The 25,473-nt window shown below is 38.4% G+C and overlaps 1 protein-coding gene across 2 annotated transcripts in view; it reads left to right on the top strand.

Annotated features, from left to right (window-relative positions):
- The first annotated feature begins 11,415 nt into the window (after positions 1 to 11,415).
- Positions 11,416 to 25,473, top strand: part of DMXL2 (Dmx like 2) — a 47,950-nt gene continuing 33,892 nt past the window's right edge. For both annotated transcript variants that reach the window (XM_066196532.1, XM_066196531.1), the window contains exons 1-8: positions 11,416 to 11,512; positions 19,576 to 19,701; positions 21,447 to 21,518; positions 22,205 to 22,283; positions 22,909 to 23,065; positions 23,422 to 23,488; positions 24,250 to 24,428; positions 24,749 to 24,932. In XM_066196532.1, coding sequence (XP_066052629.1) covers positions 11,426 to 11,512; positions 19,576 to 19,701; positions 21,447 to 21,518; positions 22,205 to 22,283; positions 22,909 to 23,065; positions 23,422 to 23,488; positions 24,250 to 24,428; positions 24,749 to 24,932 — 951 coding nt within the window. In that variant the 5' untranslated portion in view covers positions 11,416 to 11,425. The remainder of the gene's footprint in view (positions 11,513 to 19,575; positions 19,702 to 21,446; positions 21,519 to 22,204; positions 22,284 to 22,908; positions 23,066 to 23,421; positions 23,489 to 24,249; positions 24,429 to 24,748; positions 24,933 to 25,473) is intronic.

Here is a 25,473-nt window from a genome sequence, read left to right as displayed (position 1 = left end):
TGTAATTTCAAAACACTTCGCAAACATTAATCAGTTGCTAAATGTATTTGAAAACAACTAATCAAGTCCTAGCAAACCAATCAAGGGAAGGAATGAAAAAGGGGAATGAAAATAGACTAAAACAGCAAACAAGCGTTCTGTAAAGAGCTATCTAAGCCATAGCAGAAAAGAATACATTAATAGAGTGTACTATTTTAAAATAATGTCAGATAAACAGGGGTGGTAGCAAATAGAAAGAAAGAAGAATGAAAAGGACTGCGTTCTTCACAGCACGAAATTTTTACTTTCTCCTTTGTCATTAAGTCCATGAACAAAATGAGAACAATTTCATAACAAGTTTGGAGTGCATTTTCCCCTCTTCATTCCCAGTATTTCAGCTTACTTAATCTTTGAAGCTTGAAGTACAGGCAGCACATATGCCCGACAAAGATCCACAGACTCCAACAGTTTTTTCATGGGTTCTCTGACGTCCAGTTTTTATAAATTTTATTAGTTTAGAATAAATTTTTTAAAGTCTATTAGTCCAAGACCGAATATAACCACTGGGTGTCACTAATGCTCTATTAAAATAAAAAACGCAGCGTGTTACTGCATTTCCCACGTATTTTTTGGTGCAATTATTGCCACATGCTTTAGCAATCCCCTATAAAACACACACATATTTAGGACCAGCATTAAATTTAAACAGATGACTAAGTGGGAGTACAGACTCTCAGGGGGTCTGTGTTTTCCTGAGAATCAATACTATCTCTGCCTCAACTCTGAGTGAATAGGATCCAATTTAGCGAGAGACAAAATCCTGCCATGGAACAATACGTGAAAGCAACTGTTTCTATGCAGTCATTCTGAGAACAGAACAACCTAATTAATTGGTGTCAAATGGAACAACAAAGCCAATGTGCTCCTAGGGTAAAAATCAAGAGATCCTTTGTTATCATTGTTTATCAACTGATACTAAAATCCAGCACTGACAAGAACTATTTATTGAGCTTTGTATGTCTGCGGGGTTGATCTGTAAGTGAGGTTTAAAGGTGAGGTTCTATAAACTGCCTCTTTTTTTCTGCTGCCAGTAAATTAAGTTTCTACTGGCAAAGCTCTATTTTAGCCTGAATAAAGGAAATTCATTAAAAGGATTTCCTTTCATCAGGTTTAGGAAAGGGCTTTTTCAAGTGTCAGGTTGTCAGCTTTCTAATCACTTAACAAATGATAAATCACTCAGGACAAAAATCAACCTTTTTAAAGTGTTTTTACCATAAAAAAGGATACAGTTTCTGCCAGAGGAGAACTGTATTTAACACTCAGTTTTCCAAGTGCAATACTAAATAGCTCCTTTGATTCTTTATTGGAAGGACCAGCTGTAAAAACACGACTTCAAATATAAAACTACTGAGATCAAGTTTATCATTGCAGTTTAAGAACTTACTTTTCTCATTAGTAATTCTGATTTTTATTCCCTTTGATTTTTTCAGTCTGTAAAAAGGTAGGGTAAAAAAGTTTAAAAAAACTAAAAAATTAAAATAGCCTATTCCCTTGATTCTTGAAAATTGATTATTATTTAAAATTAATTGATTTTTTACTTCTTTTTCACAATCATTCTAGAATACATTAAGCATAGGAATTAAAAAAGACATTACGCTCACAATAATACACCTCACTGTAGTTTTATGCCATCACCAGCAGTTCCATTTGTTTCATACATCATTCCAAAATAATCCCATCCACATGGAAGCTACATGCTGACTGACAGATGACAGAATGTTTCTTTCCTTTTCCTTTCCTATTCTGTGATTTCATTTTAACAGCAGATGGCTGACATGCAACACAATTGGGTCAGAGCAACATAAATGTAAAGGATGCATACATCAATCATTTCTGTACATTACTGCTTCCGCTGCCACAGTGCCACGCCACTGGAACACCCAGCACGTGTCCCTCATGCCAAGAAACCTTGCAAGATGACATGAACAGAAGCAGTCTGGTCAAAATAAAGCACAGGTAAGCTAACAGTTATCCTGCCATTTCATCCATACTTATGTTTTTCATTAGCTATTGAATTATGTTGGTTATGTTTCTATCAAAAAGGAAGAGGTACATATGTATGCATAAAGAAAACAGATACATATTTGAATGGCATTTCTATGAGATGGGGAATGATCCCAAAATGCTGTAAGCAGATAGAGGTCAATTAAATACAACAAAGTGGTACTGCTGCACATCGACTAAAGTCCTAAGAATGTCTTTGGTACAGGTTCTTCCTAAATAGTTTTCTTAATTAGTGTATGAAGAAAGATCTTCTGGGATCAGAAAAAAGACTCCATAACTGAAGGTTCTCTAGCATTAGTCCATTCCAAAAGAGCAAAAACCACATACTTCTGGAAAGAAAAAGAGCTAAAAACCTGACTGGTACTAATAGAGACAGCTGAAGGTCTTGTCTCTATCTTGAAAATAATCAGTTCTCAACATAGGAAGCTCTATTCCTAAACTGTGATTCCGCCTATTTAAGTTGCAGACTCTTGTATATTCTATGGGTTTTGTAGTCTTTCACTTTTATGGATGGGAGGGGAGAAGGTTTGCAGACATCTGTGTCCCTAGATATTTCCTTTAACTTAAAAAAAGCTTATAAAACGTCTCAACGGCTTCTGCTGTGTCTCTAGACATCCATTCTGTCAGTGTAAGACATATATGTTTCCTTCTGGAAACATAACATTATATGAGGCTGCCTCTGAGAATGCTTAGTCATTTTTCCAAGGCAGCTACCAAAGCATTCATTGGGAAATTATTCTGATCTATTTTGCAAGATTACTACTTAATAATTACTAGCAAGGAGGGACAGATAAGAATTTTGGGATACTAACCTAGAAACTGAAGAATAAATGTTTGAGAACAGAATAAGTGAGAACTAAGCATACAAAAAGGTTGATTTGTGGGGTTTTTGGCTAGCATAGATTGTCACAATACCACCTTGAACATCTTGTCCCCTAAGAGTTAGTAGAGGAAAAGAATCCAGCATTTTTCCAGCCTATATCCCCTCAATTTGATTGTTCTATTGAATATTCCATTCCTGGGCTAATCTTCCTACTGTGTGTACAAATATGGGGAGGAGAGGATTTTATGAAAGTTAAATTCTCCTTTGATCAGTTCCTGTAATCACAAGATAAAGAAAAATTTAGTGAATGTTTTGATACTTTTTAGCAGACATGTTAGGTTTTTGAAATAGAAAATGTAAGGTCTCCTGAACCCTGAGATGGAAATATAAGTGAAAAGAATTTTCAATTACACCTCACTGGGCAAAGTAACTGATCTGAAAAGCATCATGAGACATTTCTTATGTCCAGCCTTACATCTGGTGGTTTCTACCACTGACGGACCAATGAGTCAGAGGCTCCTCAGTTGCCATGACAAATATTTTACCAAATGAAACACAGAACTTACAGCTAACACCATCTGGCTGAGATCTGAAACTCTGGTGGTTGTACTACCCTTGCTAAATACAGTAGCAAGGACTATTTCCCTTCCCTCTACACCCAGGTAGCAACTGAAGAAATTTCTGAGGCATGGAAAAACAATGCTCCAAACACACCTGGATATTTTTGCTGCCTCTTTGCAGTAAATGCACTGTCCTGGCAAATTAGAAAAAAAAAAAATCAAAACCGCCAAAACCCAACAAATTATTCACACTGTCTGCACTGGCTCATCATATTTTCTCCCACTCCCATCTGTTCTGTTTCGCTCAGCTGGAAACAAGAGAAAAAGCCAGCAACATTCAGCCACTCTGTTCCTTGGGAGTTGGAGCAGTCAAGAGACTAGAGTTTTAAAATGGACTCATATTGTAGATATGGTTTTTTAAATGCATTGACAAATTATACATATATTGTAAATATGTCTTTTACCACCAAAAAAATTACAAATTGTGTTTTATACAAACCAGGTGAACAGGACTGCAAAAGGACTGAACAGAAATGCAGATAACATCATAATTCCCTTAGGCCTTTGGGCTCTATAATGCAAAACATATAAACCCATAAACATCTTTCATGAATTAAAAAAAATACTAGAGTTCATTTTAGTCTCTGCAGTTGGAAGTGGAAAGGATTCCTGGTGCTTTTCCAGCATCAGCTCCCAGGTTTCCTAAGTTACTCCCTTTTGGGGTGAGAGGAAACTACATTTCAAACAGTTCAGTGTCTAGTACTCAAAATAATAAAAATAATAATTATTTCACATTTCTTTGAGTTTTTTAATTCCTGTTCAATAGTTGTTCTGGTTTATTTTTCAATAAAATGTTTCATTTTTCTTCAGAACAGAGATTCTGCTCAACAGTCAGGTCTGTAAATTTATCTGGGTTCTTTACATTAGTACAACTGCACAGATGGAGAATTTACACTGCTGCTAGAGGTCTAAGCACCCAAGCATCAAATTAAGCTGTACAAAGCATAATAAATAGACTGCAAAGTAGATGATTTATATCTACTGCATTTCTTGGGGATGGCAAGACCAAACAAACCAGTCATTTGCAGTGCTGATCCAACTCTCCTAAGCATCACTCCTTTCCAACACTGTATGCATTTATTTAATCAACCTTTGTGCAGGAACTGGACCCAGTACAAGAACCAAATGGAAACCACTTTGCTGCTTTTGAGCTTGTGAGCATTTCTTTGACTCTTCAGTACAAAGCAGGCCAAATTCAAGGTTTACCTAATCCACTGCTTTCAGGAACAGTTGAGTTGTACCATGGTGTTACCAGTAAAAAGCAGTTGGAACAGAGAGAAGTTCATCCTGGATGTCTCCTGCACCATGGATCCCCAGAAAGAACAGGCAGAAGGTAAGATATGCCAACTGTTCTTCTCATCACCAGCAAAATGCTGACAGATTCTTTAGCTAAGTGAAAGCTGATGACGCCAAAACAAATTAATGAGGCACAAAGAAGTGTTAGGATAGAGAAAACAGAGAGCATTTGAATATCAGAATATAATTTCTACAGATATAATATGCTGTGCATGAGTTCTTTTAGCACAGTTCAGTAGCCCAGCACAGCTGATGCACAAACAGGTCTTTGCAATAGAGTGACACTAAGTAGTCTGAGACCCTCTACAAACAGATCCCCCCACGGACCTACTTGGGTTGCACAGCAAGTACCGAAAATTAAAATGTTTTAAATAGGTCATTTGGCCAAGAATAATGGCAAACCCCCATCAGTAACAAACATGACAGGAATTATAATTATTCTATGTGATCTGCTTAATACTAAAGATCAAAATATAGACTGTCTGGTAACAATGACTACAAGGGCATTCTGAAATGATCCCTTGTGGTTACTTCATCAATAAAATATAAAAAATACTCTACCATCCATACAGCAAGCTACTTGTCCTGCTGCCTTAATTATTGCAATTATGTTTGCTGGAACTGAAAAAAAAAAAAATCAATGTTGATGAGATATAGAAAAAAAGTGTTATTTACTTAGCTGAGACCCCTTTACCTAAATCTGTATTATCCATGGAATTTCAAAGTATTGTGAATAAAGACACTTGACCTGAATTCAGAGATAATAAACATCCAGAGAAAAACCAAAAGAAAGTTTTTACAAAAGTCTTAACATGAGCAAAATTATACCATTTTCTACTTCTCTTAATGTAGCAAACCTTTGTGAACAGATGGCAGCAGATCTGTGTGATGCAGTGGGCAGCATTTCCATATCACGCTGCTGGCAAATATCACCACTATTTAACTCATTTATTCCTGTGCACACCCTCACAACACATGGACACATTTCTACCTGTCAGAGGTGCTCAGCACCTGCCACTCGAGAGTAATTAGTGCTCAGGTCTGGCTTCTCCCTGTATCGTACCCGATGAACAGACAGTTTTTTCATCACTCCTGCAACGACTACAAAATTGACATTGTCCTCTGCTTTTCAGGCAAAAGCAGATAACCCAAATTCAGCCATTCTAGTTAGACAAAAACCCTGAGGTCAAAAAAACAGCTGTTTTGTGCTTTAGGCTGGTAAGACAAGGGGGAGCCCCTTCTGTGAGATGAGGTATTACATGAGGAGTACAGTGAATAAAGCCTGTCCACAGCTGCCACCTCCTCAGTCCCCTTCTTACTGCCCTGCCACAGCCCTTATGACATCAACCTTCTCTTTAACAGCATCACTCCCACTAACTGAAGGTACTGACATCCATTTCTCTCCTGTGCTAGACTTACACCACAATTTTTCCAACAGTGGGGGCCTGATTAAAGTCTCTTCTCTATGCTGTCCAGAATTTCCACAATATGTACAAGGGACTTCAGCAGTCATTTAAACTGAATTAGGGAATTCAGGAGTTTAGCAAGACGGAGAGGGGAAAGGGAAACTGATGGGAGGGTGAGACATGAACTAGGGAAGTACAACAAAATCTCACAGAAATTTACAGAAACTTAAGAAAACATGAACTCTTCCCGACAACCAATTCAGTGGCAAAATTATTTCTTTATTTAGGCCCAGATTTCACCCTTTATCTTGCCCTAAGGTATACAACTGGATAGCCAGAGTGCACTTTCAGTGTATTTGTTGCAGAACATAATTAACCACAGCCAGCATTACATTCATTTCTCATATCCTGTGTGCAGCTGCAGGATGAAGAGGACATCTTTATTACAATCTCAGCATTATCTGCCAGATCAGAACATACAGTTCACATCCCAAAATAACCCTAGAGATTCTCAGTACTATATGAGCACGTATACTATGAGGAGTCAAGCAAATTTCACCTTTACATGTACTGCAGCATCCTGCAGATCAGTTTAAAGATCAGAGAAAATCCACATGTTCTTCACCAATGCTGACACAGGAACCAGCAATCCTCAACTGTCTCTGCATTGAGAAGCTCCAGTTAGAAAACTCTACAGACCTCTCACATTCCCTGGAGAGAAGGTACAAAGAACTGAGCTGTTGCACATATAATCCTCTTCAGAAAATATTTATTGTCAACAGTTACTTGCTTTTCATTATTTGTTACAAGTAATACAAATCCCAAATAATTCGGTCCCCAGTTTGAAACTATGAAGTCCATAGAGCTTTACATATCACCTGTCAAACTTCCTGCTACCTCTTAGAAACTTTACATGATTCATTATTTATTTTTACAACTGAGTACATAGATAGCCCTTTGTTCTCGAGATACCCTCCACAGATGCCTCTTTTAGAATACTGCATATACTTTAAATAATAATGTTCTTTATATATTATTGCAAGAAACTTTCAAAGGCTTTTCTATGGACACAAATTATGAGCAGGCATTAAACCAAGATCTGCTGCAAGGCAGCCAAATTGAAGTGGGGAGTGTATGGAATTTAAAATGGTTTTTATTTTAATTTTCCATTTTCCAGAAGATTTTTTATTTTCAACTTTTTACTCTGATTGGGAGGCGGAGGATGTGGAGGAGAATATCGGACTTTCATACGATCCCAGTTATTATTAACTATGTGGTCTGGTTTATATCCTCAACTTTATAAAAGTCAATTAGACATAAGAAACTCCCTCAGCATCTCAAAATAAATTTCCACACTAAGCAGAGTTGAAGAGACGCCTCAGAGTTATGATAGTGAGATGGAATATTGATAACTACTTCACTTCAAATGATTCATATCTGTCCTGACAGGCTGCCTGGAAATGCATAAAGCAAATAAAATACTTGTGGTCTCCAAATTACCCACAGCAAACACATTCATACTGCCCAAGCCACAGCCCACAGAGATAAATTGCACCGTTGACCTCAGCACCAGAAAATACCATTGGGTTAATTAGCAATGGTTCAGCTTGAGTGCTTAGGCAAGAGACGGGAGTATTTAAGAGTTAATGATTAGAGCCTCAAAAAAACAAACTAAACCCCAGCAATTGGCACACAGTGCTTCAGTTACACCTGTGACATTGCACAGAGGGCAAATTTTTATTTTGCACACTTTTCATAACGCATTCCCTGTACAGACAAGAAAACAGTGAGATATTCCAGGGGCACTTTGGAAGGCCTTGCTAAGGACTCTACATGAGGGGTTGCTTTCCAAAGCCTCTGCTGAGCATCTAAAGAACAAAACAAATAAACAGTGTGGGTACTCTTTCCACTCTTCCTCCTCACCAAATGCAAATATACATACCTTTAGATCAAAAGACAGCATTTATTGGGTTTTAATATTGCAAACAGAAGAATATAATTAGAGGTTCACAGTGACTTTCAGCAGCTAAATGCACATGATTGCACACGTTACTTGCATCAGCAGTTCAAACGAAGCAAAACTGACAGCTATAATGTTACAAGCTTGGTTGGTTTTAATTTCAACTTAAAAACCCATACTACAATCTTTGAAAGCATGGATAATATTACAACAGCCTTAAGGTAGCTAAGGTCTTACCAAAAGCAAGTGAATATTGGATGTTGGATATGTTGGAAAATATAATGTTGGATTAGGATGCAGTCAGGTACCTGCAGAAAATATTAGGCAAAAGCCCACAGCATGTAACATGTAGATCTGCATGTTGTTTCAAAAACAGCCTACATAGGTGCCAGGAAAATTCAAGAACGGTACCATATGGAAAGCTAAAAGAAAATAGAACAAGAGAAAAATTCCTCCCTTACAGATTCTTAATAATTCATAAAGTGAGGATGTATTAGCAACAGGGCATCTTGAAGTTGAAGAAATACCCCCAGTATGAGAGCTACCAAGAAAGCAGCACAAACCTAAACTCATAAGCCGCTTTTCAAATGGCAGTCCAAAATGCTTTGGCTAAAGTTTCTTGGAAGGGGTTTTAAATTCAAGCCTTTCTCAGCCTTCACTGCAGCATTGTTCCTGTGGTGCTTGTAAAACTGTTGGTGTTGAAGACCTGGCTGTGCTTGAAAACAGTCATGAGAAGTTTATAACTGGAATCTTCTTCTGAGGTCCTCCAGCTCCTGGATAGGAATTTGCTCTGTAAATTCATGCACCACCTTTCATGACCTTCTTAAGGACAGAAACATCTGCCTCTGAAATGAAGAACTGAAATCCTGAGCAGAATATGACTCAGAATGCATGTGGGATTTGTTTTGGTTTTTTTCCCCAATGAAAGGACCAGGGAAAATTCCCCAAAGATCTTATATACACCTAGTGCCATCAGAAGACTCAGTCTGAATGCTTGTTTATATATCAGGAAATTTATTAGTGTGTAATTGGCAATAAAATTTGTCCTTCTATTAAATCATCTTTTAGAGTGGAGGCTAAAGAAGATGGTGCATGAACTAATGCACTTGAATGAATTGCATGTGGTCATTTGTGACTTCATTGGAGGAATTCTGTTTTCCAGTTCTTTGGAAGAGACAGAAAGATAAGATACACAAATGATCAGAACTTAAAGGGTACAGAGCACCAATCATTCTACCTGAAGAAAAACATTTACATTAAAATAATAGTGCCTCCTACAATATATTAGGATCCCAATGAAAATTATTCTGAGCACATTTGCTCAGTAAAAGGTCCATTAAACATCTCTACAGGATAAGAATTTAACAGCGAGCACGCAAATAAATTCAGCCAACAAAACTAGTTAACACTTAATCCTGTCAATAAAGTCCATTGTCAGGCCACATATCAGAATTAAAAGTAATTTATATTTACTCCGTCTCTGTTTTCTTAAGGTCTAAGTTGTTACAACTGAACAATTGCCAAACAATTCAATTCTATTTTTTTGTTCTTTAAAATTGGATTCATGGGTGATTGTGAGAATTTTGGACAAGAAGAGTTGAGACAGGGAAATATTTAGACACCTATGCACTACCAAAAGTGTGCAGCATTTAGATACCCCTAGGGATACAAGGCTATCAGTTACCATGAACTTTTAAAAAAAAGAACAAGCAAAAGCTGTGTTGTAGCAAGGTCTTTTCAGTACGGTGGAAGTGACCATCCCTCACAGGTGAATGAATGCCTTTAAGGCCTTCTAGAGAAACACACAGAGAATGACCAACAGAAATAAACAACAGTTTACAAATTAGGATCATTCTGGACACAATCTTGTTCAAACAGTAACAACAATGGAAGAGAAAAAATAACCCATTACAGTTCAAAAATTAATAGCAAAGAACAGATGTTGCATCTTATGGAATGAAGAACACGATTTTCTCCAGGTTAACACCTGAACTTGAGTCCTAGAGAAAAAGAGACAAATAGCTTTTCCAGAGGGAAAAATACACTTTGTTCAAGCATACCCAGTGAAGATCTGAGACAACCATTAAGAATCATGAGGAAAATATTCACAGAATCATAAAAACATGGTGCTCAAAAGCTCTCTTTCTTGTGGAATGGTAAAGGCTTTCAGAAGCACAAACCCAACTAAGTGGCTGGAACAAGGGATGTTCTTCAAGTTTCAAGATACCAAGGCAGCATTTCCCTTTTGAAGTAAAAGGCAGTCCAGCTTACATATTTATCTGGCATAATGCCTCTTATGAGTGCTTCTTTCCCTAGGTTGATCTCACTGTAAACCTTTTGAATTTTCTGCCTTCCCATCAAAGGTGGAACTCCACCTTTTGCCAAAAGCTCTCTGGGATATGACTAAACGAGAGGATCCTTAACGGAAACAAACCAATTCGCCCTCAGAAGCACTATATATACACCCAGACCGATACATATACATATACATATACATATACATATACATATACATATACATATACATATACATATACATATACATATACATATACATATACATATACATATACATATACATATACATATACACATACACACATATACATATACATATACATATACATTTACATTTACACATACATATACACATACACACATATACCCATACACACATATACATATACATATACATATACATATACATATACATATACATATACATATACATATACATATACATATACATATACATATACATATACATATACATATACATATACATATACATATACATGTCTAACTAGCGAGAGGCAGACGTGCGAGCCGGGCGGCAGCGCGCCCGCAGCTGCCGGGCTGAGGACAGGACTCCCCCTCAGCGCCCCGCCCGCCGCGCTCCCGGGACACGCCTCCCCGCCGCCGCTGCCGTCCGTGCCGCCCGAGGGGCGAGTCCCGCCCGCTCACCTCCCGGCGCGGCCGCCGCCTCCATCCCCGCTCGCGGCCGGCCCTCCCTCCTCACGGCACCGACTGCCACTCCCCCCGCCCCGCGCGCGCCCTGCACGAAGCCCGCAACCCCGGCCCCGTCCGCGGGGGCGCGCACAGCCGGCCCCGCCCCCCGCTCGCGCAGAGGGCGGTGCCCGCTCGCGCGCGCGCCTCACCTGATCCGGGCGCTGCCCGGCGCGTGCGCCGCCGCGCGCGCCCCCCCGCCCGCCCCTCGCGCGCGCCCGCGGAGCCATCCGGGTCCCGGTGGCGCGGCGGGGCCGGGGCCGGGGCCGCGATGCATCTGCACCAGGTGCTGACCGGCGCCGTGAACCCCGGCGACAACGGGTACTCCGTGGGCAGCGTGCAGGACACCCCCTTCACGGTAACGGGAGCCGCGGCCGCGGGCGGCCTGGGCACGGCGGGCGTAGGCCCGGGGACAGCGGAGGGAGGGAGGGAGGGGGAGCCAGGCGGGCCGGGCCGGGCCGGGGCCGCTGCGGGCGGATCGGGACCGGTCGGGTCTGGGGCCATCCGGGGATCGCCTGTCACCCCTGGCCGGCCCCCGTCCTCTGTATCAACCGGGGAAACCCCCGTGTGTGTGTCCTCGCATTTCGGTGGGTGCTTCTGTCTGTTTTTATTTCTAATTTTTTTTTTAATTTATTTGTGTGTGTGTGTGTTTATATCTCATCTGCAAAGCGCACACAGACAGTTGCACTGGGGTTCTGACGAAGCCTGCCCGCTGTTGATGAGCGTCTGCCTTCCATTACCGAGGCTGATAAAACACAAATTTGTGAAATGCTCCTCTCAAACTGGGAAAGAAACAGAAAGAGATGATAAAGAGATACACTGAGTGAATTTCAAGAGCCCCGTAGTTTATAAAACAATCTGTTTCTCATTCACTGGCTATTTTTGTTTATTGTCAATTTCTAATGTCAATTTCACTGTCATTCACTTAGGTTATGTATGCTTGGTATGCTTTGATTTTAGTGAGTGATCAGCTTTTGCAGTGTCTTCCTGCTGCCATCTAATCAGTATCTTATTCTTTGGGAATCAATTGTCTCACTGCATTTAATATTAACAAGATTATATCCCAGGCACAAACCAGTTCCAAGCAAAATGATGCAGAGCATCCTTTTTGGTGTAAGATAAATGTCAGCAGACTCGTGAAACATTTAAAGCTTACAATGGATTATCACAGATGTCTTATTTCAGTAATGAATGCTGGAGAGCCTTAAGAAATAAAAGGTGCCATGTTTGTCTTTATTTTCCTGGTTCTGCAGCTATGCAGCCATACTGCTATTAAAGGGACCCCTCTTACTCTTGATATTTATATAAGAAGTAATTTACTCATATTCACATTCTGATGTGTTTCTTTTTAGTATGACAATTTGAAAAGTCAATCATATAGTATTATGCAACCCAACTTTGTGCTAATTCTTGTCATAGTTTTGATAACATCAGTAATGAATCATAATGTATAGTGTGGTTTATACAAGAATTTTCCAAGAGCAGAAGTAGCATCTTCCAAAAGGATGCAGGATTGCTTGGTAGGATCTTTATTATGGAACTACATATAACAGACCACATTATCTTCTCTGGCTGCTTTTATCCAATTTTTCATAATACAGTAAACAAGGAACTAAAGAGATAAGCATTTAATAAGTGTGTCTTCTGGACTGCCATAGCTGTAACTTTCTTCTTTGCTTTTTCTTCATTCTCTGTATTCATGATATTATTTCCTGCTCTTTTCAGCCTTCATCCTAGAGTAAACTGGATGGTTAAAAACTGCCTGCAAACGGTTTGGGTGTCTTATATCCAGATTCTTAGGAAATTACTTGCCTGTGTGACTTAATAGAATCGTAATCTACCATTGACTGCAGGCGGTTTGTTAGTGCCTCACCTCAAATTCTGTCTGTCGACATCACCTGTAAGGACGTAGCTTTATGGCCCCAAACCACTACAGCTCAGGTCCTGAGGCAGGTTCTGCAGTTCAGGAGACAGAGCCTGACTCTGCAGACCTGTTCTGAAGCCCCAGCTCCTGTCAGGCCCTGGCACACAGCACCAGCAGAGCAGGGAGAGGGCAAGAGGGCAAGGGAGATGTGGACAGCATGCTGTGACCCCATGGGGTGCCTGTGGGGATCCATGGGCATCTGTGGGGATCCTTAGGGCTGTGGCACAGCCGCTGCTGTTTGTGTGCACATGTGCCCACTCACGTTTTGGTTGATGTTTGGGCGTTGAAAATGCGTGAGAATGGTTCAAAATTGCTACAACTGATTCATCACAGGCACTTGAAAATACAGCTTTTTTTGTGTGCAGAAATGAATCACTCCTGTTAAAAATACTCCACTTAACAGCGGAATAATAGCTTGGGTGCATATATATATATGTACCCACTAGTTAATAGTTTGGAAGTATTTCCCTTTTTTTTTTTTTTTTTGAGGAGGAGTAGGAGAAGAAACTTCCTCTTATTATGAATGTGCTTTAGATGCCTAAGTCCAGCAATTTCAGGATTCTGAGAGAAGAAATACATTTTCTTCTAACCTGTTTAGGGACATTGCAATTCTCATGCTCTTCATTCTTCTTTTCTTCTGTGATTTGTCCTTGGCTTGTTTACATGACTCCTTGCTGGGGATAAAGGTAAGCTTTTAATTTCCAAGTCGGTGTAGCTGGAGGTGGGACGATAACACAATCTGCCTCAACTTTTTAAAAGCTTTGGTAAAAGTAATCTAGTTGTGCTGAGGATAAGACAGGGAAAAGAATTTTTCCACTATTTTTTTCTCTGCCTGCTGAAACCAGTATTACCAACTCCATAAAACTGTAGAGATCCAAAGAAATAGAGACAGGTGTCTGTAGGTTGGCTGCAAAGGTTTTGTCAGTGCTTATTCTGAAATGTGCAGGGTCCTTTCCTCTCTCAGCTCCCACATCTGCCTGCAGCAATCCTGACATATATATATCCAGCCTTTCCCCAGGAAGGGGTGAGGAACAGATGTGTGGTTTGCCAGCTGTAGCTGTGTTGTGGCCAGTCTGGTAGAGCGGGTGATACACAGGAAAAACTGTTGGAAGGTGATTAGAAGCAAAATAGCTCCATAATGCTGTCTTGTACCAGGCAGTCTCCTCAGCCACCTTTGTCTGAGCCCTGGAAAAGACACTGCTTATGCAAAGGGTTGAAGCACTGAATGACAGAAGTTGTGGGAATAACTTTGGGCACTTTTCAGCTTGCTGTTAGTTCATGTTCTCATTTCAGTAAATATTGCTAATTGTGTTCCACGAGTGAGTTTACAGGAGGTTGAGGATTGAGCTTTGAGCAGAAGGGCCTTACAGCACACACCCTGCCTTGACAGAAGAGGTATTTGTACCTCACAGTCTAACTGGCAGCTAATAAGCTTTTAAAGGTAGTAAAATGCATTTTTCAAACCACAGCTGATTTCACTCAACTTTTGTTCTGAAAGAGCTGGTTAAGCAGCTACAACAGAATGTAACTGTTTCTAAGGTTAGTCTGGGTTTAAAAATAAATAGATAAAAATAGCTATGTCATTTACCTAGAGGCTGGCTTCTGTAAGTATAAAAATTTCAAGTGTCAGACAAACATGAAATAACATTTATTCTGCAGTAATTGCACAAAATACGGAACTATAAACATTCTTAATGAAAAATCAGAAGGTCAGATTTTAGGGGTAATCTAAGAACTTTACTGGTAATGGTGAGAAAAAATTAATTTTTTATTTTTCATTTTTGAAAAGGACAAGTTTCTTAACATATTTCATGCCAGTACTGACACTTGGCCTGGAGCTGCATGTGGTGAATTTCAACAGCTGTTGCAGATGAGTCTCACACACCCTTGTGAATTTTTTACCTCATTGAAACCAGAAAAATCTTCATTCACACGGATATCCACAAGATACAGCAACTGAGAATAGGTTTTCTCTGCTGTGTAGGGTTTTCCTACTTCTTCACTAATTTATCCTTCTTCAAACACTTATTTCCAAATCCCTCTCAGTTATTTTTAACTATTTATAAATATCTATATGTTCTGCACTGGTTTTATGTAACTGGAATAGAGATGCTTAATATCTGGATCCTTACTAAGTTTTTTTATCTCTGTATGTTTAAGCATGTTGTAAAGTATTTAGTCATGAATTTGTCTGAAATGTCAATTTAGGAAAGCCTGTTTTACAGGCCATGGGCTAGCAGTAGGTTAGGAGTTGTCTCTCAGTTACTTTCAAGTTTGCATTAAGTGTATGTAATTCTAGTAGCATTGGAAGGAGGAGGGGGAGGAAGTGCAAGTGTTGTGTCCATTGATGAAAGTTTGGAAACGGTTCAGAATTCAGGTGTCTTCATTGCTAGGCGGAAGGTGGAGGAATTTCTGCATCTTGTGTTCACTATCCCTACCCAGAAACTTAGAGATGGGTGTTTTTTCACTGGAGGTGTCCTTTAAGCCCAATACAGACTTTCAGGCTTCAATAGATGTTTTAATTTTTGTAATTTTAGATGTTTATGAATTTATTTTTTATTACCACTCTGGGCTGCTTCTGTTTCTTCCACATAATTTACCATCTTGAGATGCCTCTGTGTCCCTAATAGTACACACAGGAGCTTGAGGACTTGTGTTTTATTACACTTATGCCAAATTTGTAAAGAGTTGCAGGTTACAGAAAGAGAATTTGGTTGGTTTTTTTAATACAGAGAAAAGTATTTGTATTGAGAAAAAACAAGGTGAGAATGTGAAGGAATAATTTTTTCCTTGTCTCTTAGTTCCAGAAGCAAACTGGAAAACATGAGCAGCTGGAAAAGACAGAAACATGTGCTGCTTTCATACTACCTGAAAACTGGGGATATAGCATAAACTCTTACACTAGGACACAGTGTCCTACTTCTGTGTGGTGCTCCTGCATTCAATTAAAGCTTTGTAATTGTTCATTTCAACAGTCCCAGATCTTGACAGATAGAGCAGACATTGGCAAACTACATCTTATTAGTTGCTTATGCATCCTGCAAGTCATCCTTGCATTCTGGTGGTTTTGCAACTCCATTTAATTTTCTCCTTGAAGTTATCAGTGACATTAGAAATGGAGGTTGGCAGATACTCCATGTGGGTGGTTCTTACTGCACTTGTTTTGTTCAGTCACTGCTCATAATTCTGTTTATTTAAGAGCTCTGTGCTGCTCTCATCCATTACTATATCTCAGTGCCTTATTTTTCATCTTTCATGTCTGTATGGCTTACCAATTTTCCATTCCTTTTATCAGGCTAGGCAGATTGTCTGCTTCCACCAATATTGTGGCCACTGTTTCTCTGGCAGGAGAGACCTATGGTGAAACAAATGACCTCAGGAAGATGTTGTCAGCTGAATCCTTAAGAAGGAACTACTGATGTTAAATATTTTGACACTTCCCTGTTCTTTGTCACTGTGGGCTGTTTCTGCTGCATTACCAGCTTAAGGACAAAAGAAAAGAGGATTTAACAGAAAAGTGTTCTCTTCAAGTATAAACATGTCAATATAAGCAATTGAATTAAAAACTTGTATTTAGGCATATAACATGAAATATGAAAGTATCTTTCAGTGCATAAAACTATATGGACCTTTTTCAAAGGTGTGTTCTAGTGACTTCATAAAATAATTTTAAGATTTAATATACTTTCAAGAAATAAGGCACATTCTCAGCATAAATACCTACACTCAGAAAAATTACCCCAGAGCCAAGAGATAGCAGCACTTGCTCTAACAACCTAGAGCTGAAGGCTGATATCCTGCTGCTGGGAATGGGTTCTGCATACCCCCCCTAACCAAGGGATCCCCTCTCTTGGCACAGGACGCTCACTTGCTGAGTCACTTGTTGGTGCAGCAGTAGACACAAGCAAAGACCAGGATGGCTACAAGTGACAGTAATAAGATTTCACAAAGGAAAGAGAACTCTGTATCTTGATGAATCTTTCAGGAAAAAAAAAATTCTACTGTAAACCACACTTTTAATTCAAAACCACCTTTTTACTTGACTTTGTAAAAATAAGCTAAACAGTATAATTAGCTGGAAATTTAATGGTTTTTTGGTGGAATCAGTGCAGGTAGGGGACAGGAGAGGTGAGAAACTAAAATGTTTAAAGAGAAAGACACTAAATTCTTTTGCTTCACAGAATAAACAGACATAGCCAAGTATAAAATATTTTCTGTTTCATGCATTATGAGCTATACACACAAAAGCGGGCATGTTTAAGAACACTAAGCATAAGGAAATTGAAGTTGATAAGTCTTTTCCTTTTATAATTTCTGAAACACACATACATGTCTCTTGCTAATAAAATTGCAACTAGTGGTAGGTTATGTATAATGTAGCTTGAAATTTGCAACTCAGTTATGAATACTGACAGTGAATAGGGGAATTGAAAGGTTTAAGTCCTTGTTTTAAATGGATCAGCACCTCTTTATTTCAGTAATTTCAATCACATCTTTTAGTAGGTTTGTACTAGTAGTTATGAGGAAGACTGTTGTCTTTTCTGTTTTAATGCTCACCTTTTGAAGTTTAAGTAGGAGAATCAATTTCTTGTGAATAGTAGAATTCTGGATAAATTATTGGAACAAGAGGTTGTGCTTTTATTTTCCTGTCTACCTCTGGGCATTCACATCCTAGTCCCAATCTTCTTCCTCCCTACTGAGGAGCCTATGCTGTTTTGTCCAGTATTCAACACCACTGGTGAAGCTTGTTTTGAAAAGATTCCCACTATAAAAATAGGAAAGCAACAAAACAAAAGGACTTTCTGTTCAATGCCAGAACTTATTTCAGAATCTCATCTTTCATTCTCTTACATTCTGGAAATAATCCTATTCAATTTTAATAATAACTTACTCCCTTTCAGACTGGATCTAATAATCACATAGCCTAGTCGTCAAGGAGCCGGGATATTCTGTTACACAGATAATCTCCCTCCAACAACCTTTTAGCAATCCTGCTTACATTGTGAATCACTCCAGTATCAGTTCCTCAGAGCTTCTCAGAACAGCGGTGTGGGTTATTATGTCTCAGACAACACTGTGCCACTCTATTTTTGTGAGATGACCTTGGAAATCTTTTAGACAATTTGTCTTATCCGCAATTTTCATTTTTGTCTGTGCAGTTGTATGGTGTGTTAATTTCTGGCGACTGAGTTTCTGCTTTGCTGCTTGCATTTGCTGTTCCTTTCTGTTCCATGCAGTGATGTACTTTCACTAAAGTAAGCTCTTTTTTTCCCCAGCCTTTCTCACTTGTTGCTCCTTCCCAGGAGAATTAAAAGTAGACATAGAAAGTCATGAGACTTAAACTGTCCATTCTAATTCCAGTGGTTGTCTTGCACCAATGTCTTAGTGCGACCACTGAGGGGCACTGGTCATGTAAATCAATACAAATACAACTCTCCTACATTTACAATAAAGTAGCCTTTTGACTGATTGATCTCAAAGGAGAGGGCAAGGGCTGACTCAGTATTTTGGAAATTATTGTGAAAACTCCAGTAGACAAGTTAAAGTGATAAGTAATTTTATACCATCTGAAATTCACTGTGGAGGATTTGAACTCTTTGCCTAACTCAGCTGTTAAAAAATTTCTGCCTACTGTACTGGAATCAGTGGAAAACTTACTTTAAGGAAAGAGACTTCCAGCTCCAACTGGTAACTGTAAAAGGCTTAGTGGAGATTGATCCTAGGAGAGATTTCTGTGCCTGAGTGTGGGGGCTCAGTGGGACAGATAATCTGGAGTGATTAAACTTTTTAGAACAGGTGAAAGGTTGGCAGAGAGGTATATATTTATCCTACCAATAGAAAGTGCTGCAAGCTGTCACTGTTCTATAGCTACTATGTAAACAAATTCTTTAGAACCCAGTGTATTGCACGACAGTATATCCAAAAAAAATCCTTGTTGTTTTACAGTCTTATGTAAAATGTGCACTACTTAAAACTCAGAAAAGCCCAGAAATTACATTCTTATAGAAAAGAATCCCTTAACAATCTTGATATACATATATATGTATATTAAAAAATAATAATAAAAAAGGCAGACAGGGTGTACCACACATACCTATTGAAGAAATGTACATGCAAATTTATTAAGAAATGCTCCTGGCTTGACTGCCTTGCTCTAAGAGGCAGCAAGAATTGGAGGGAAGAAAAAAAATCAACCTAAACCTAAAACAAACAAACAAAAAAGTAAACAGCGCAGGTTCTCGATTGAAGTTTGGGGGTTTGGTTGTTTTTTTAACTGTTTCTGTTTGCTGTGATTTAAACCCCCATAAAGTTTTTTTCTCTCTTGCTACTTTGTTTCTACATGTTGCTCATTGAATTAGGGAGGAACAAACCTAGTACATTGTAACTTCCTGTTTAACTGGTGTAGTCACGGCTTCCAAAAAATCAGTCCTGTAACAAGTGTCCAATTAGATTTTAAAATAAACTTTTAATTTTATTTCTTTTAAAAATTATTTCAGGCATATGGCTCTGGTTGTGACATTGTTATTCTGGCAAATGACTTTGAATGTGTGCAGATTATTCCCGGTGCTAAACATGGAAACATCCAGGTCAGTTGTGTGGAGTGCTCCCAGCGACAAGGCAGGGTAAGGATTAAATAAATCTGTTTGGAATTCTTAGAATTTGAGAACTCTAAATTGAATAATTAAATAGCAACATAATACATTAAGGGAATTAAAGAGTTAATTTCACAACAAAGATCACAGCTTACTGATCTGGGGCTTTCTGAGTAACACCTGTTGTGTTAGTCTTATTCTTTTAATTTATTAGTAATTTGGGGGAGGGAAGTGGGTAGAGGAAGGAGGAGACACTTTGTAACAAAGGGGTTTTTTCCCCTTTCTTGGACCTGCAGTTAGAGGTGTCACAAAATGTGAACAGATGCATTAGTTACAGTACAGTATCAGAACTGGAATGGTACTGAAATGGGGGTTACTGTTTCCATTTTGTGTGCTTCCATCTAACTAAAGATGAAATGGATAAACCGTTTATCTATACATATGTAGGCACATATGTGCATGTGTCTGTGTGTCCTGCAAAGTACTAAATTTGAAATAATTACGGTTTAGAAAGGCTTCAGCATGTTTAATGTGTTTAGAAGTGCTACTCTATGAGCTGTCATAACTGCATGGCCCCTTGATTTGCTGTGTGGTTTCATTTTAAATTCCTAAACAATGCTTGAGAGACAGGTTAGAAAGAGGAGAGAAAAAAGATTTCTAGGAGTTCCAGTAGTGCACTGAGCAAATATTGTTTGTCAGTTGTCACTGCTAACTAGAATTATCTGGGTAAGAATTGCTACTAGTATTGAGGAAGTCCTAGTAAGGATTTTGGCAGATTTAGTTGGCAGAGCCCTTTAACTTCAGCAGTGCAGTCCCAGTAAGAGTGAGAGAGAGAATTTCAGCTTCAGAGATGCTCCCTACATGACCACCACAAACCCCTGGGTCGTTCTGCATTCCAGACTCTGAACTCTGTTCTTTACTTTGGGACTGACTCTGTGGTTGCAACCTTCTCTCCCTTCCCCCTAAGGAAGAAATTAGATTTCATAATAAATGCGGTGAAACTTTTGCATCATTTCTGTTTTGAGGAAACCAGATCCTGGATGGGAAGGACTGAAACAGTTGTTCTTTTTTAAATCTTTTAAAGAAGAAAGAGAGATTTTAAAGATAGTTAAAAGTACTTAAAGGATATGAGTATTAGAAACAAGCCCAGATAAATACCTAAGAAATACTATTTTGTGTTTAGAGATTTCTGTGAAATAAGTGGGTGAAAGAAACTGAGGGATTCAGTGGCATGTGTACTTCAATTTTTCTATTTACCATTTATCTCCTCTCAAAATGTATTTGAATGTTAAAAATAGAATTGAATTTCTTTCTGCTCCTTGTAACTACTGTTTAGTGATTGAGTGGTACAAAATGGAATCTAGGGACACAGACACTAATAATTAATGCATTAGTTAGCTGTGAAGTACACAGAGCATGAGCAGAAGCAGTGAAGGCATCAGCTTTCTCTTAAGCATTAAAGAGTAGTTGTCCTAGAAGAATATACCACATCTGGCTGTGTTTATGCCACTGAACGAGATGTCTGCCCTATTTAGAGCTAAAATCTGAATGGTGGACTTCCTTGGGAGTGTGTTTTTCTCAACTGCTTTAAGAAAATATACCCATAACACAGTTAGTTACATTTGTATTAATTTCACTTTTCAAGAACCCTGGCACATAGAAGAGGTGCTGGAAATTCTTTAGCTATTTTGGAATACTAAGGAACACTTACTCCACTTGCCTCCTAGCCTTACATTTTGAGTCTGCAACTTTTATTTTTTCTTTTCTTTCCCCAGATTGCAGCGTCATATGGAAACGCTGTTTGCATTTTTGAACCACTTGGTATTAATTCTCATAAAAGAAATTGTGTAAGTATGTATTTCATAATTTTAATTCTGTTTAATTCTAGGCTCTTAGAAGAGGCAAAAGTCTGTCTGCCAGTTATTTTTATTATATTATGTCAGCACACAGCAGAATAATGGATAAACAGTTTCCACCATTCATAATAAAACTGGATGGGTAGACTCTTCCACTGAATTAATTGAACTGTGGACTGGTCTTCTCCTAGGTTCCCAACATCTTGTTCTTGAGTCTCATACTAGAATGACACGGTGTCAAGCTGGTATTTCTTATTTGAAGAGGTCATTAGAGGTGCAGTACAGAAATACAACACAGACTTGTTTGGTGCACCCAGACCTGTTTTAACAGCATAGCCATGGCCGGGCACTCGAGGATTCAGGATGTTCTCAAGCAAGTTTCACAATCTTTGTGGCATCTATACTACCATCCCCCTTATGTTCTATGGTCACGGTAGTTCAAAGTAATCTACAGATCTATTTGTATCTGGGACAGGTCCATATCTGGTTTGCAGGGCACCCTCGGATACATTTACATCTTACAAATCAATTTAAAGCATATTGAAACTAGATTTAGCAGTCTACCACTGAATAGTTCTGCAACAGGCCTAAAGCAATTTCATATAGAAAGAAATACCAGTATCTTTATTTTTTGCTGTTGATATGAGACTTAATCCTTGACTGTTTTTATACTACAGCAGCTGAAGTGTCAGTGGCTAAAAACTGGGCAATTCTTCCTCAGTTCTATGACTTACAACTTGGCCTGGGATCCTCAAGGTAATGCACCATTTGTGAAGTATCTGGTCAACATTTGTAGTTGGGATGACTTGAACACAAAATACTTTTAATGTAATAAAGTGAGAGCTTGAATATGCAGATTTTAAATTACCTCCTTTCAGGCAGTGTTGCATAAAATATGAGGCTACAGTTAGCATTTGTTAAGATGCTGTGCCAAGTGTTTGAGTCTCTTATGTAAGGTCTTACTTTGGGAATCACAGTGTTGTTAACTGACTTAAAATATCACTAATAATCATTTAAATAGAATTTGGCACAATTAAAGTCAACAATGTACCTAGGCATGAATCTTTACAAGATGTCTGTGTATTTATTTGAGATGTGAATAGCTTTTAAGTGTCTGCAATGTTTATTAATATATTCAGTGCTATGATTCAAAGTCACCAAAAAAACCTTGGTATTCTTTCTTAAAAGATACTATAAATTCAAAATCTTGTAATAAAATCAGCTGGGTGAGATAATGGAATACCCTATCATAGTTAAAATGGATTCAAGTTTAGCTTTCAACCTGTTCTGGAAAATTCACAACAAAATATGATGAAAGGCCTAATCTTGCAATATACCTTCATCATCTGGGTTCCATAGCTTTGGTATCACTCCCTTTCAGGTAACAGGTTATTGACAGCAACAGACTTTTTGCAATTGTGGGCCCCTCCATCTGATGACATTCTAGAGGAAGATGAAGACGATGATGCCAACAATCAGATCAAGGATGATAAAGTTCTCCCAGTTCTAAATGACTGGAAATGTGTCTGGCAGTGCAAGTGAGATAATTTTTGTTTTAAGACAAATTGCAATGCTACCTCACCTATATTTTAAAATGTGCTTTTAAATACCAAAAAATCCAAACAATATAAGTTATTTCAAATAAAAAAATCTTCACTCCTGTTAGATCTAACCAGGTTTTTGAGCTGTCTTTTCAATAAAGCATGAAAATACTTTTATGCTCCTGCTATTCAAAAAGTATGCTTAAAGAACCAATTATTAAATTCCTATCTAATTCTTTGTTAATTTAATATTAAATTTAAATAATGAACAGGAACACTAAATCAACTGAATACCTATGGAGTAATATTTTAGAATAAACAGACCTTACTTAAGTTGCTCTTGTGTTCTGTAGGACTGCAACGTCAGTACATTTGATGTCATGGTCTCCTGATGGTGAATATTTTGCAACAGCTGGGAAGGTAAGGGCAAAAAAGAATAATTGAGTTTTGCAGTATTTTTCATTTGTTTCACAAAAGCAACTTATATGAATAGTCCTGGACCGTACATTATATTGCAGTCTTAGGAAAGGTAAATTATGATCTCGTGTAATGCTGTATTTTTGTGTAATTCCATGAATTTCAGCAACAACAAATTGGATTTATCTATGTACTTGTACTGAATACACGTATGACAGTGATACAGGCTTGTATGTTTATATATAAATGTCTTTTTGTATATATATATATATTGTTATATATGTGATTTTTTTCAATGAAGTATACTTAGGTGAATTTTCACATATACATAAACAATTTCTTCTTCTGTTGAAAGTAATGAGATGTTTATGATAAAACACATACACATTTAAACTGGTATAATATGCTTATGTCTGGATAAATTAGAGGTTTTTATTTAGTGAATTCTGGGTTCAGTTATTAATTCTATTTCAGTTTGCAACACTTTTTGTCAAATCACTATTCAAGCTAAGTTTTCAATTAATAAATCTCTTCAATGTCACCCTCTCATTTGAATGATTTCTTTTGGTTTACAACTCCTAAAAGGTAGGCATTTTCAGCTTGCACTTACTGTTAGTTAAACAGTGAAATTAATTTTAGTTTTGAGCCAAGTTTTCATGAACAATACCAGAGCAGCAGTTTGCTTATTACTTGAGATTTTTTTGTTGTTGTTGCATTTTTAATTATAGCTACCTAACCCCGTGGTTTTTTATTGTTTTACCTAGGATGACTGCCTCTTAAAGGTTTGGTATCCTATGACTGGTTGGAAGTCATCTCTCCTGCCCCAAGAGAATGAAGAAAAGAAAAAGTGCTCAGAGGATGTGCAGTTTTCCTTTGTTTATTTGGCGCATCCCCGAGCAGTGACAGGATTTTCCTGGCGGAACATCAGCAAGTACATGCCCAGGTTTGAAAGCTGCCTTTTTTCAAAAAGCAAGCAAGCCTTTGATCAAGTGTTTTTTTAACATTCTGCTTAATGTTTTGCCATGAAGAGCATGAGATTTCTCTTCTTATACTTTCAAGAAACAAAACATACCAACATCTCCCCAATAAACTTCTGTATCACCAAGTTTAATAACGATAGTCATGTTAACCTTCAGTTAGGGGAGAAGCAGAAATTTAGATAAAACACTAACTACTAAATTCTTGTGCGCTCCCCTAATTTCTGCTGTGTCTCCGTAGCTAACTGAGTTACCCAGGCAGTAATTTTGCTGTCTGTGCCATCAGGGGGTTGGTCTGTAATGTGTTACTCACGTCATGCCTGGATGGCATCTGCCGGCTGTGGGCAGAGACGCTGCTACCCGAAGATACTCTCCTGGGGGAGCAGATCTGTGAAACCACCACTTCCAGCATCAGCAGCACCATCTCTCAGTCTGGAAAGCAGAAGGACACTATACAACATGCACTAGAGGTACGTGTAAACACTTCGTCAAATTTTTATTTCGTGATTCTTAGAACTTTAAATATTTGAGGATATAAAGCTCTAAGAATGTATGTTATGTAGTGCCTATATGCATAACAGAATGGCCTGAATTATTTCATGTCAGGTTCTGAAGTCTATTACTAAGCACTGAAAAAGTCAGAGACTGCAACTCTGCATCCAAGCACCATGTTTTTAAAACTCAGTTTACTTTTTCTGTGGTTAACTAACAGTGATGGGAAGAGACTGTTTAGTGTGGAATAATAATAATGGTTTAATTCTGATTGGGTCTGAAAGTCTGCGGTTATAGAGACAATGAAAAGAGTAAATAAGCTCCTATAATTTTTAGGGTTCATTTGATAATTCTGTTTCAGTGACAGTCTTATTTTCTTGGTGAGCCTGTTAAGTTTACAGTAAGAGAAAACCTATCTATAGAAGCAGCTGCTCCTGGTTGACCTGAACAAGCACCTTTTTCCCCATGAGAAAGTGAATACCAGAGATCATCTGCAGCCATAAATACCTATGTGAGAAT

This window comes from Chamaea fasciata, unplaced genomic scaffold (assembly GCF_029207755.1).
Source record: "Chamaea fasciata isolate MVZ Bird 193981 ecotype frontalis unplaced genomic scaffold, bChaFas1.0.hap1 SCAF_14, whole genome shotgun sequence".
In the NCBI taxonomy this organism is placed as follows: domain Eukaryota; kingdom Metazoa; phylum Chordata; class Aves; order Passeriformes; family Sylviidae; genus Chamaea; species Chamaea fasciata.
This window is presented reverse-complemented; position numbering and strand designations above follow the sequence as displayed.